General features: G+C 44.5%; 1 protein-coding gene across 1 annotated transcript; it reads right to left on the bottom strand.

The window, feature by feature from the left end:
• Window positions 1-51: 51 nt before the first annotated feature.
• On the bottom strand, window positions 52-11,979 carry LOC136636715 (fascin-like). The gene is made up of 7 exons (XM_066611938.1): window positions 11,674-11,979; window positions 10,696-10,945; window positions 6,654-6,935; window positions 5,354-5,472; window positions 2,972-3,125; window positions 1,767-1,940; window positions 52-248 (listed from the first exon to the last, which is right to left on the bottom strand). Exons 1-7 carry the CDS (start codon window positions 11,977-11,979, stop codon window positions 52-54), a joined length of 1,482 nt encoding a protein of 493 aa, XP_066468035.1.
• Window positions 11,980-13,202: the final 1,223 nt, after the last annotated feature.

Here is a 13,202-nt window from a genome sequence, read left to right as displayed (position 1 = left end):
ATAGGAGCTCACCCAACACAGATTTATTAGTGTGGATGTCAAGATACATCCTCAGTAATGAAACACTGTTGCATTAGATGGGGCTGAAGCTCCAGTCCATAATCTGCCTCCTGGGTCAGCCACAATAAACTTATTGTTGGACGCTTTGATGATGAGACCGCTGGAGGATGCAAACTGGATGGTGAAATTGCTGGGATGATCAGATACCACTATTTGCCCATCTTTATCCAGGCCCCAGTAGTTTCCACCTACAAGTTAAGTGAAAATGTTAGAAGAATATGTGTGAGTCAGGGACATTTAAAGGCATAACTGGCAACTCACAGTGGACCACCAGATGTCTCAGGAAGCACACAAGACAACTGCATTCTGTTGCCACCCCTTGCACCTGGCAATTTGAGGTAATCTACTTCTAAAACCAGGAGGTTGCACATATCCATCACAGCTTGTAACCTGTGATGGACTTTTCTTCTAAAAATTTGTCCAATCCCTTTTAAAAGACATCTAGGGCAGATGCCATAACTGCATCCTGTGGTAAGGAGTTCCACAGACTAATCATAAGCTGGGGAAAGAGATATTTTCTTTTTCCTGTTCTAACTCTCCGAACACTCAATTTTAGTCCCCTGGTTCTGGTGTTGTGTGAGAGGGAAAAGAGCATCTCTCTATCCACTCTACCCATTCCCTTCATAATTTTGAACATCTCAATCATGTCAGGCATCTTTTCTATACTGAAGAGCCCCAAACACATCATAAAGGAGGTGCCCCAACCCAATAATCACTTTGGTTGCTCTCTTTTGCACCTTTTCTATTTCCACTATAACCTTTTTAAGATGTGGTGACCAGAACTGTACACAATACTCCAGGTGCAGCCTTAACACAGATTTGTACAATGACATAATATAGGCCATTTTATTCTCAGTTTTTTTTTAAATTGTCCCAACCATGAAATTAGCTGCCTTTACCACTGCACATTGGGTTGACACTTTCATTGATCTGTCCACCAGCACCTCAAGATCTCACTCCTGATCTATCACAGACAGCTCAGAACCCATTAGCCTATATATGAAATTTTGATTTTTGTTTAAATGTGCATTACACTTAATTGCATTGAAACACATCTGCTGTATTGCTGCCCATTCTCCCAATTTGGAGAGATCCTTTTGGTGCTCTTCAAATCCCTTCTGCTCTTCACCACCCAGAAAAGTTTAGTGTCTTCTGCTAACTTGGCCACCTAATGGCTTATCCCTGCCTCCAGGTCATTTATGAACAAGTTGTAAAGCAATGGATCCTTGGGGCACACCGCTTTTCACCTCTCTCCAATGTAAATATTGCCCATTAATCCCTACTCTGTTTCCTAGTCCTCAACCAGTTCCTAATCCATGAGAGGACCTGCCCTCTTTTTCTCTAACTGTGGAATTTTCTTAGCAGCCTTAAGGGATCATAGTTTAACTTTGTCCCAGGAGATTAGAGCCTTGTGCCCATATGCCATGGGGCTGGACAAAGGATACAAAGAGTTGCTACTGAAACCTGACCGAAGGAGAAGATGGTAGATAGGATATTCTCAGTTAGTGCTATTAACCAGCCTGTTATTGTGGGTAGTTTTTTTTTTTTATATAAAGCATCCTCTGCCACTGATTATCTCACCATGTTTATGAGGCTGTCTCATCATACAGATAATCCAGAGATCCCTTCCCTTTTGCAAGGGATACTTTGGTCAGTCTAGAATACTCTTAACCTCATACCCCCCAAGAGCCAGAGAATATACTGACCAATTAGGAAATTGTAGTAACCTTCTTCTGTGAGTGACAGGCTGCTGGCAACATAGCTGACACAGTTTCCTTCTAGATGTCTCATGTCACAGCCTTGACCCACATAGCCAGCCTCGCTGTGCAGGACCAGCAGTGGCCGATTCACCAGCACCAATAGGAAGTCTTCACTCTTACCTATAGATGGAAAAGAAATACCTCTGTTCACCCAGGTCTACTCCCTCCCGAGAGGGCAGAGGAGAGCTGACCCAGATTTCCACGACCATCTTATCCTTTTGTGCCAACAGGATAGAGAGATTTATGTACGGAAGTGTAAGAGGTCTCCCATTTGGAAAATGGATAAAATTATCCCACAGTGTAAAACCAGGGTGTGTATCAGACTAAAACCAGTCACTGGGAATATACTTACACCAATGGCCCAAAATTTACAGTGGCTTCTTATGGCCTCCCAGGCATAATTCATGGTGTTCATTTTGATCCAGAAAGTCTTTAAGAATGTGGGCAACTTGTATATGAAATTGTCTCTTCTCCCTTTGTTTTGTCAACTGTATCATCTTAAGTCACCATTCATGAGACCTGCGGTGGGTGGGAAGCAACTAGAGAGATGGTCATGGTAGCTACCCTTCAACTGTGGAACTCCAGCAAATCTCCAGAGGGCCAGAGGCTCATTGGAGACTGGGGGCTCCCTGAGGGCCACATTGAGAGGCCTCGAGGGCCGCAAGTGGCCCCAGGGCCGGGGTTTGGGCACACCTGTTGTAGACGGATAGAGGTTTACTATGTTGTGCCTATTTCTGCTGGCAAAATTAAACATGCATATTTACCAATGGTAGCTTCTCCAAAGCCTATTCAAAGGGGAAGTACAAACTTAAATAATACTTGTTTCATCCTCTGAGGGCAGGATTTTGTGACTATTTGGCCAGAGAGGTCTCTGAAACGCCCCAACAGGGAAAGGATGTGGTATAAGCATTCCTCTCACTGTGGCTTTATGAGGGGGGTGACTTTGCAGTAAATGAACCCTAGTTTCCTCTTAGATCAATTAAGTCAAGCAAGAGAGAAAAGCCTATGGAAACTATTTCATACCCCACAACTTCCTATAGCCATAGTTCATTCACAATTGACAGTGTTCAGTCTCTTCTCCACCCTAGCAATTCTGACTTGTTTACCCTGGTGCCCTGTGCCTGTAAGAGAAGCTCTCTACCAGCTTGTACCTGCTGCTTTAGGAACAGCCAGGAGTTGTCCATTGGGCCGCATGGACAGATGTTTATCACCTATGTGCAGAGACACTTTCTGCTCCTGGTAGTGGAGGTCAAACCAAACATTCTTGTCTTGTTGTTTACTGCTGACAATGCAGTCGTTAGGACCCTGCAAGCAGAAAAGTATTACTAGCTAGAAAGGCTTTTTTTTGTATTCTACCTTACCTTATCTAGTAGAAAACACCTGCTAGCCCCCTTCAGCAGCCTAATCCTGAAGTCAATTATCTTTCTGTGTGAGAAACTTGGTACAGCATCAAAGCTCACACTCTCATCTACCCAGAATGAGGCAATGGTTTTTAAAAATGTTAACTGCATAAGCCTTCCTAGAGCAAACAAAAACAGCCAACTGCTCCTCTCAGTGAACACACACACAATGTCCCAATGCCAAGTTGGCTAGTCAAGCAGTAGGTCATTTCTTTGACTAGAGCAGTGTTTCTCAAACTGTGGGTTGGGAGCCACTAGGTGGGTCATGAGCCAATTTCAGGTGGGTCCCCATTCATTTCAATATTTTATTTTTAATATATTAGACTTGATGCTATCATGGTATGTGATTGCATTTGGGGAAATGTTACAGATTTGTACATTTAACAGGCTACGGGCACAATCCTAACCCCTTACGTCAGTGCTTTCCAGCACTGGCATAGCGGTGCCCATGGGACCTGTGTTGCATCCTGCAGTTGGGTATCACTCACAGAGGCCTCCTCAAAGTAAGGGAATGTTTGTTCCCTTACCTCTGAGCTCCACTGCCCTTATGTCAGTGCTTTTCAGCACTGACATAAGGGGTTAGGATTGTGCCCTACTATGTATGCTTTTAACAAAGATAGTCAATGGGACTTACTTCTGGGTAAGTGTGGGTAGGATTTCCACCTGGGATTGTTAACATTTTTCTGCTTGATGATGTCACTTCCAGTTTCATTGGCAGATTATCATTCTATAAAAGTGGGTCCTGGTGCTAAAAGTTTGAGAACCACTGGGCTAGAAATTATAGATGAAGCAAACACATTTTGTACACTAAAACACTAGCACATCCCACAAAACATGTGCAGAGACTATAGAGGGATAAGTCCAGAAGCAATGATGGATCAATCATCACATCGTCAGCTCTCTAAAAACCTGTCTTCAAGTCAAACATATTTTAGTAGGAGCTAGCAATTTTGAAGGGTTCATGAATCACTAATGTTTTACTTCTGCATTATTCACACCAATTTTGTGCACAGGAGCACATTTTCCTCACACTATATGGATTGTGTGTGATAGCATTCACTGCTTTGCTTGCTAGAGGAAGCAATGCTTTTTCCTGCAGCAGATAAGAGCCTTTCTTGGAAAGTGGAGAGAGAATCTTACTAACATTACCATGAATATAAACACTCTTGGAACAAGACTATATACTAGTGGTTCTCAAACTTTTTAGAGCAGTGTTTCTCAAATGCTGGGTCAGGATCCATTAGGTGGGTCACGAGCCAATTTCAGGTAAGTCTCCATTTCAATATTTTATTTTTAATACATTAGACTTGATGCTACTGTGGGATGTCACTGCATTTGGGAAAATGTTACAGACCTGTACTTTTAACAAGCTACTACGTATATTCTTTTAACAATGATAGTCAATGGGACTTACTCCTGGGTAAGTGTGGGTAAGATTGCAGACTAAGATTGTTAAGAATTTTCCTGCTTGATGTCACTTCTGGTCATGACATCACTTCCAGTGGGTCCTGAGAGATTCTCATTCTAAAAAGTGGGTCCTGGTGCTAAATGTGTGAGAACCATTGTTTTCAAGACCCTATAGGCTGCTGCCTGATTTCTAAATGCCAAGGTGTGTGGCTATAATGGTGATTGGGCAGCAGTGCCCCTCCTCCAAGTAGAACCTTGCTTAACTCTTGATGCACATTAGCCTAATCTGTCCTGTCAGTTTCACAAACCATCAAAAATTTGGTCACAGACCCAGAGGTGAGTCCTGGGCCCACAGTTTGAGAAACACACACACATTCAAGCTGTTGCCTCGACATAGTGAACCACTGAGACTGAAGCTCACCACATTCTTGCTTACATTTAAAAAAAATTCCAAATGCAAGAAAGCTGCAATCTTCCACTTATCACAGATGTATTACAGCATTCACATGAACAGTCCAGATGAAACCAACAGAAAAACTTGTGGAGACTTTTGAAGAGCCAACAATGAAAAAAGGAGTGCTGATAACTTAATGAGATGATTGTGTATATATAACCTCAGTCCTGGGTGATACCTGCCCTTATGTACTAATAAACACTGTACTTGGTTGGGAGATAACAAGTCCTGCCTGAGCTATGCCGTTTCTCTCAGCATGCAGGGAGACTTACCAAGGACATATATGTGCCACAGTAGCCACGGAAGCAGACCTTCTTTGTATTGTCATCAAACAGCAGCTGGAAGATCTCTGTGTTCCCTACAGCCATGGCATTGGCATAGAGGTCAGCACCTGAAGAACACAGCAGCAGAAGGATCATGGTGGAGCTCAGGCCCAGAAAATGAAGCATCCCAGCTCAAAACTGTTGCACATGTCATTGCTGGCTGAGGTCAGGCCTACCGCAAGTGACGGATACTCTGTGAGAGTGAAGTCTGTAGCATCTACATGTTCTTAACATCCCAAGGAGGATCCAATGACCCTACCACTTTGACACTCCCATTAGAGCCAGTATGGTTCACAAGAATAAAATATTAGGTGGCAGCTTGGGTTCAAGCTTGCTATTCAGATCAGGATTCACTCTCAGGCTCAGTCCTCTTGATTTGCAGTTTGCAGCATACACTGCAGCCAGTATGGACAAAGTAGGCAGAATACAAGGTTTGGATATGGGAGATCTTCACATGTTGCTCAAATCACAACCAACCTTACAGAGTTGTTAGGATAATACACAACAAAGTCTGAAGCCAAGTATTGGCTCATTAGATCAATGCTGATAAACTCCACCTCTTCCATATACTTCAATATACTACATACAGCAGAAGCTGCAACCGGCATGACTTTTTCTGATTCCATTCACTTATTCTTACACTTAGAAAGGTAGCGTGAAGGGTGCTATCACATGTCTTAGAATTTAAGTGGGATTTCCCCTTAGCTCTACCTTCAACTCCATTTCCACACCACCCATTGTCTCCTCAAGTCTATGTTTTTTTTGGCTACTACCTCCTTTGTCCCACTTCCGTTACCCCCTTGTCTGTTGGTCAATGGCCCTAGCATTCTTCCTCTTCCCCCTGTTCAGTGCTGCAAGTCTTCAAAAGACTGCCTCTTCTTCCTTTTTCTATCCCCCTGTCCTTTTCCTCAGTCTCCTTCACCTGCCTTTCCCTGAATTCCAGCATCTCAGACTGTTGCTGTCTTTTCACCCTCCCTTCAGTCAGTTTGTCACTGAGCTGTCAATTGTTAGCTTCCCAACTTTCTAGGATCTTCTTCCAAGCGCTTAGCCTGCTCCAAAAGGTATTACTGTCCTTAAAGGCTCTATGAAGTTGAATCCCAACGAAGTTGACCTCTGGACTGGACTACAAATATTTCTTGTTAGCTGAGCAGGTGGAATTCCGCCCCATCACACTAGATCAGCAAGTCAAATGCTTCTATATCACAACTGTAATGCAATATATAGATAAGGCTGCCTTTCCCTGTCTCACCTGGCCTGCAGCAGATGAACTTGCTTGTAGACAAGGAGCGCATTGAAACTTGAGCAGGGCTGGGTTCCATAGTAAATAGTTCATCCCGTCCAGGTTTGTCCATCTTTATAGCTCTCACACCACCTTCTCGCCCAGTCAGGTACTTTCCTTCCTCATCTCGGAAGGCCACCAAGCCATTGCTCACCTCCAGGGAATACAGTGTTTGTGGAGTAACATCCGAAACTAATGAGCCATTGGAAGCCAACATTTTGCCACCCCCATTCCTCAGTCCATACTTCTTCCCTAGAGACAAAGGCAGGAGAGGCAATATGAAAGGAAAGACAGGGTTTGGTGTTCACTCTTGGACAACAGTCTCCAAATGAATACCGTACCGACAGAGAAGCATGAAGAACAAAGATTGTTTCACATGCATTCAGCATTAATACACACCTAGATACTTTCTAGCATCTACCTGTAACTTTTTCCACTATATTTCCCTCACTCAGTCTCTATTTATCCTTCAAGAACTTGTGTTAACAGATCTGTCTTTTTGTTTAAATATGTTACTTGAGGATCAATTTTGAAATGGTCTTTATTTTGCAGCACTTTGGTGCTCTCACATATCTTATTTTTTTGTACAGCCATTGTTCTACCATTGTTATTTTGGTGATTTGCACATGTGGATTCTGGGTGTACCTGCACACCATAGTTGGGCAGAACAAGAAACACTTTTGAAGAGGTATGTTCTCATTCACACTGAACAAGGAAGGAAAATGCACCTCTACCTACAATTTGCATGTAACATAAACAGGAATTGGATGCTCACACCTAACATGCAGAAGAATGCAGAAGTATACCTATGTTCAGCTTGTGTACACAGTTCCCAACACGGCAAGGGACTTGTGAACAGAAGACACCTCCACACACATTCCCTTTTGCTGTACTGGGGTGCGTATGCTAGCATTTGACTTGAGTTTCATCTGAACGTTCTGCATACTGTAATAAGTAGTAGTTCTAATAGTTATCCAAGTACAGGTGGAGCCTCCGTATCCACGGGGGGATCCATTCTCGAACCCCTCGCTGATACCGAAAATTGTGGCTAATCAAATTTGCGATTTTTGACCCCTTTCCCCCTCCGAAGGGGACCAGAGCTGTGCCCCCGTACCCTCTGGAAAGCTTGCAGAGGCAGCATCTGCCTGTTGCCTCTGCAAGCTTCAGAATGGCCCAGAGAGGCAAAAATAACCCTCCAGGGACTTCCCCGGGCCTCAGAATGCCTAATAGGGCAAAATATGCCTAATATGGCAAAACCTAATATGGTTTTCCTTCGGGAAACCATAAGTGGTTTTTTTTCACCTCTCTGGGCCATTCTGAAGCCCTCAGAGACAACAGGTAGATGCGCAATGCCTCTGCGGGCTTCAGGAATCCCTCTGGAGGGGACTGCAGCACAGCTCCAGTCCCCTTTGGAAGGCTTAGGTAGAGCTGAGTCTGGCTCAATGCAGGTCCGGGGGACCTGTGTTGAGCCAAATCTGTGGATAAAAAATCCGCAGATAAATAGGCTCCACCTGTAGATAAACGCTGTTAAGGAAATCAAAATTTGTGTCATCCACAGTGACTTCCTGGGTAAACAGAATTTGAATTCACCTGATACGAGTGGGGAATCGAAAAATGGCGTTCTGGCACCAGAATTTGTCTCGGGCTTCAGACCTATTGACAAGATGCAAATGACCCAAGCTTAACTTTTTCCACACATCAAAAAAACCAGAGGAATTCTTTCAAGGAGGTACTTGGATTGCTGACTAAATATCTGCCCAGAGGAAGACATGTAAAATCAGTGCTGATCAATATGTTTGGAATTCAAGAGTCCTTCCATCCTCCTGCTCAACTTTATCCATCTGTGAGCATCTGGAGAACCTTGTGCACAGCTGTGTGTGCATGCAGTTCACTGGGCATGCAGCATTGCTCCATCCACAGGCAATATAAGAGCAACAGAGGGCAGTTCTTACCCACCCATAAACTACACACAAGCCATCACCAGTAGGATAAAGGAGCACCTCTCTAGGGATTCCTTGCTGTATAATTTGAGAATGAAAGAGCCAAGGGCTTTTAGGGCAACAGGAGCAACTTTCTTAATAGTGCAGTGACAGTCCTGATTCTGAAGTAGTAGTGTTGTTATAATGGGTAGGGGGATAGCCTTGCAGCAAAGGAAAAGCCTATTTATGCAGGCTTGCAGTCTTGGTTTCTTTGCAGAAGATTACTTATCATGGGAGGGGGGCTTAAGTGTTTACCCTTTCTACCAAACTTTACAAATAAAACTAACCAAATTCCAAAGCAGTGTGCAAACTGGGGGACAGAGAGTTTTGTCTTCTTAATGTCAAGGGCACTCATTGGACAATCACATGCAAATGTACCCACCTTGATCATAGTCATGTAGGGTTGCATTTTTGTGGGGTTCTGGATTTTATCAGGTATTGCTAAAGAAACGCCTGAATAAATAGGATGTTGGTGACCAAAGGACAACAGAATCCATGCCCTTGTGTGCTACTAAGAGCAACAACAGCACTTTCAGACAGTATCTCCCACAGGTGCAGTTCTGCAAAGCATGCCCCAACAGCAGCCTGTGTGTCACACAGCCAGGACAAAAGCAAGGAGGATGCATATTTGATGCAAAGTCTGTGCATATATGTTTATCAGCAACTGTTCCATTCTGACAGACTACAGATTAACTGTATGGCTGTACTAGATACCAGTCCCAATTCAACACAAGCCTCATTGCTTTCTCTTGAACTTAAGTCATGACTCATGACTAACTTTGTCTGAATTAAGGCCTTTATGTTATTTCTGCTGAATTTTCTTTTCATTTTAAACCAACACTGTTCAATTTAATGCAGTGGTTCCCAAACTATATAGCACAGGGACCCAATTTTTAGATTGGGGTGCTCAAACTTGAACCTGCTACACAACAGGAATGCGTTTCCCGGCACAACCAGCACTAACAGTTCTGGAGCACTGCAGGTCTTCTTGTCCCCAGATCGGGAAGATGTGACACTCTGGCCAGTTGCATCTATGGTGCAATGCCCCAGTGGACAGTGCACTGATTTTTGCAAAGATGCGACTGGCCAGAGCGTTCCACCAACCCTATCTAGGGACAAGAAGAGCTGCGGTGCTCCAGAACTGTGAGTGCTGGTCATGGGAGTGAAGGATTTTGCCAAATTCCAGATCCGGCCCTTGGGCCGGGGTTTGACCACCCCTGTTTTAGAACAACAGTCTGTCAGGACCCACCTAACTTTACAAGACTTTAAAAAAAAGTTTAATTTTTCCAGCTGCTCAGGCCTCTGTCTTTATCCTTTTTGCTATGGTGAGGGACCACCTTCTGGAGTGTTTGTTGAGCCCCACATTCGTCTGATTGGAGCCTTTGATAACAGCCATAGCACAGTCCTCTACTCATGAATGTACATGTACTGCTCCGTTTCACCTTCCTTAAGGCTCAATACATTTTCCTTGTCAGCTTGGAAAGAAGGGCTTCCTTCTTGAGAGTTTGTTGGGGCCTGCATTCATTGGATTGGGACTATTCTGGTAGCATTGCATTCCCCTCAGCCTGCCCTTCAAAGCAGATGAAAAACACTTGCCTGCTTGTGAGTAAATGTGCACATGCTGCTCAATTTCAGTTTCCATAGGACTCAATATATTTTCCTTATCAGCTATCAGCTTGTAAGTTTCACAACCCACCAAATATCGGGTCACGACCCACAGTTTGGGAACCACTGACTTAATGAGTTTTGTCTCGATATTCAGGGTTATGCCCTGCTCTTGAGAGATTGCCTTGCCTACTTTATTGTGAGCTCTAATTGGGCTATTGGTTGGCTAAAGGGATTTAAGTTGGAAAGAAACCAGGAATGATCTGGTTCTTCTCCTTCTCCTATCTGCTGCTTAATTGCCAGGTGTTGAGAGTCACCTCATAGTTGGTGTGTGTGTTTTTTAAATGATACAAGTGTGATGCTTTTGTTTGAGGCCAAAACACACTGCAAGGGGGAAAAGACTAAAGTGGGAAAATGCCTCTACCCACCTAAGAAATCATAGTAGAGAGTGATGACTGATTCAGCTCCCCAGGGCATATCACGATCACAGCGCAGCAACCCAGCTTTCTCGTCACAGCGCACATAGCGCTTCCTGTTGGGGCTGTACATGGCGACATTGGGGTGCACTGCCAAATGTAAGGTCCATTTCTCCGTTTCTGAGGCACACTGGGCAAAACAAGTGACATTCTCCTCTGCCCCACCCAGGAAGCGCTTGGACTGTTCGTTCTGAAAAGACACCTGTGGGAGGGAAGAGCATCTCGTCAGCTTTATTACCCGAGGTAGGAAATAAAGGAACATTCTTGATGCAAATGAAGGTGCCAGAACAGCAAAGGTAACAATTTGTTTTCTCTCACAATTTCACTAGGAAGCGATGCCTACATCTTCTCCATCATGCCTCACTCAATTCAGTGCTTCCACAAAAAAGAATGGCTAGAATACTATCCTAGAGCATGTCAAGGCACCTCTCTTTTCATGTGCTCTTTTCAGCACATCAGCTCCGTATCAGCCCATGGTGGTTGACCTACAGACTAATACAATTAACAGTCCATGCTACAGCTTGCTTTTCAAGGGTGTTCCCTTTAAAGAGAATCAGTACCTGCCTAACCCTGAGACACACTTTACACTCTCCCCGGTGCACATTGTGATATGGGAATGGGATGCTTTCAAAGCTGCTATGTGGACATGATCCTAGAATCCAGATACTACTAGCTAAGTAGTATAAGAAAATACCTGCCTCCTGGGACCCTGCAGCCTTCATCCTGTTACGCTTCATCCAAAGCACTGTAATTTCTCATAAAGAGAGATCTACATTTCAGAGAACATGGAACGATTCTAGCAGTCAACAATCCTACCCTGCCACCTCCATCCACCCTTTTTCTGCAGAATTGCAGGTTAATATACTAGAAATAACTAGGCTTCAGTTATATAGTTAGAAAAACAACTGTGCATTTGCCTGCATGACTGACCTTGCCATCCAGGTACTGATGTAGCAGAAAGACTGTCTGAGGCCCTGGTTTATCCTGGTCACAGGTGACTTTGCCATTACAGTCAGCTGCCAAGTAGCGCTTTAGGGCACTGATCAGGTGGAGTTTCTGGCAACCCCATTCTCCTGGACCAGCTGCCCCTGCTCCCTGTGGGGTCACAAACTGCAGTACCCACACCTGGCGGGGCTTCAGCTGCTTGCCTGTGGCTGACACCTGGAAACGGAAAGGTTCAGCAGTCAGATATCGGTTGGCTGCGTTGACAAGACCAAACTCTAATGTGACCGTCATGGTAGGATTAAGACATTTGAAACGCATCAACTCTTCAGATCTGCTAGCTGGGTCACTGGATATGAAACCTGGCTCATGAGATCACAATGGGTGCCTGGCAACCTGGTAGCTCCATCTCTTCAGCCCCACCCACAGTCCATCCAGACTACATTCTCAAAGTATTAGTTTCACATCACATAATTCACCAACTATTGGCATGCTCCTTTGTGACAAAGTTCTTAGAGTCCTAACAAAACACCATCTATAAATTGTACATGACCAAGGGCTTAACCCCCAGGACATCTTAAGTTGATTTAGATATAACTTGCTTTGCAAAAGACCTCTTCCCCAACCTTTGGGACAAAAAATTGCCCTTCCACTATAAAATGTGCCACCATACTATATTTATCAAGGCTTTTTGCTTCAGCCAAGACAGAGATATCAGTAAGAAAACAGTATATAAATACTGTTAATAATAATATGCCTGGGGAAAAAACTCTGTCTCACCAAAAGGTTCTTACACCGTATTTTATTAACATGGAATTACCACCATTGCTGTTTCCCATACTCACCATCTGCTGAGTGGATCTGGTCAGTAAAACCTCTCTATTCCATCTTAATTTAGGCTCTCCCACATGCAAGAACACATTGAAAATATACTATTTTAACATTTTTTTTAACCCCCATGACTAAACAGGGCAGGGATGGTTAAAAGACCATTAGTCCAAAAATAACCACAAGAACCAGTAAGGGCGCAATCCTATCCTGCACTGGAACAGGCAAGCCAAGAGGTTAAGCCAAAGCAGCTCAGCCAGAGGTAAAAGGAAACTTTTCCCCTTACCTCTGAGTAAACCACCCTAGCACCTATGGGTCTCCTCGGCCTTGCGCCACCTCGTGAGGTGGCACAAGTTCAAGGAGAGCAGAGCGGCTTGAAGCTGCTCTGAACTCCCCAGCAACAGGGGTTGGGATCAGGATCCCAGCCCCACCTTCTGTTCCCCACATGCACGGCCCCAGGGCCACCCACCAACCGCCCTCCCCCGCCCCGGAATACCTCCCTCCCGCCTCCCAAGCTTGGCCAACGCAAGACTGAGAGCCTCCATCCTCACGGAGGCTTAATCCAGCCTCCGCAGGCTGGAGTGCCTCTGTGCACCGGCCTTGCTGGCTCATGAGGAGGTACCCTCCTGGGCCGGCACCCTAGTGCAAGGGTAGCTCAGGATTGCGCTGCATGGGAGATGGCTTTAAGA

This window comes from Tiliqua scincoides, chromosome 1 (genome assembly GCF_035046505.1).
Source record: "Tiliqua scincoides isolate rTilSci1 chromosome 1, rTilSci1.hap2, whole genome shotgun sequence".
In the NCBI taxonomy this organism is placed as follows: Eukaryota; Metazoa; Chordata; class Lepidosauria; order Squamata; family Scincidae; genus Tiliqua; species Tiliqua scincoides.
This window is presented reverse-complemented; position numbering and strand designations above follow the sequence as displayed.

Coding starts and splice junctions, on each gene's coding strand:
- LOC136636715 (XM_066611938.1), bottom strand. CDS start 11,979: ATGACGGTCACATTAGAGTTTGGTCTTGTCAACGCAGCCAACCGATAT. Junction 5,473..6,653: donor GTTCATCTGCTGCAGGCCAG/GTGAGACAGGGA, acceptor TGTGTTCTTCAG/GTGCTGACCTCTATGCCAAT. Junction 249..1,766: donor TTACTACAATTTCCTAATTG/GTCAGTATATTC, acceptor CTTAACTTGTAG/GTGGAAACTACTGGGGCCTG.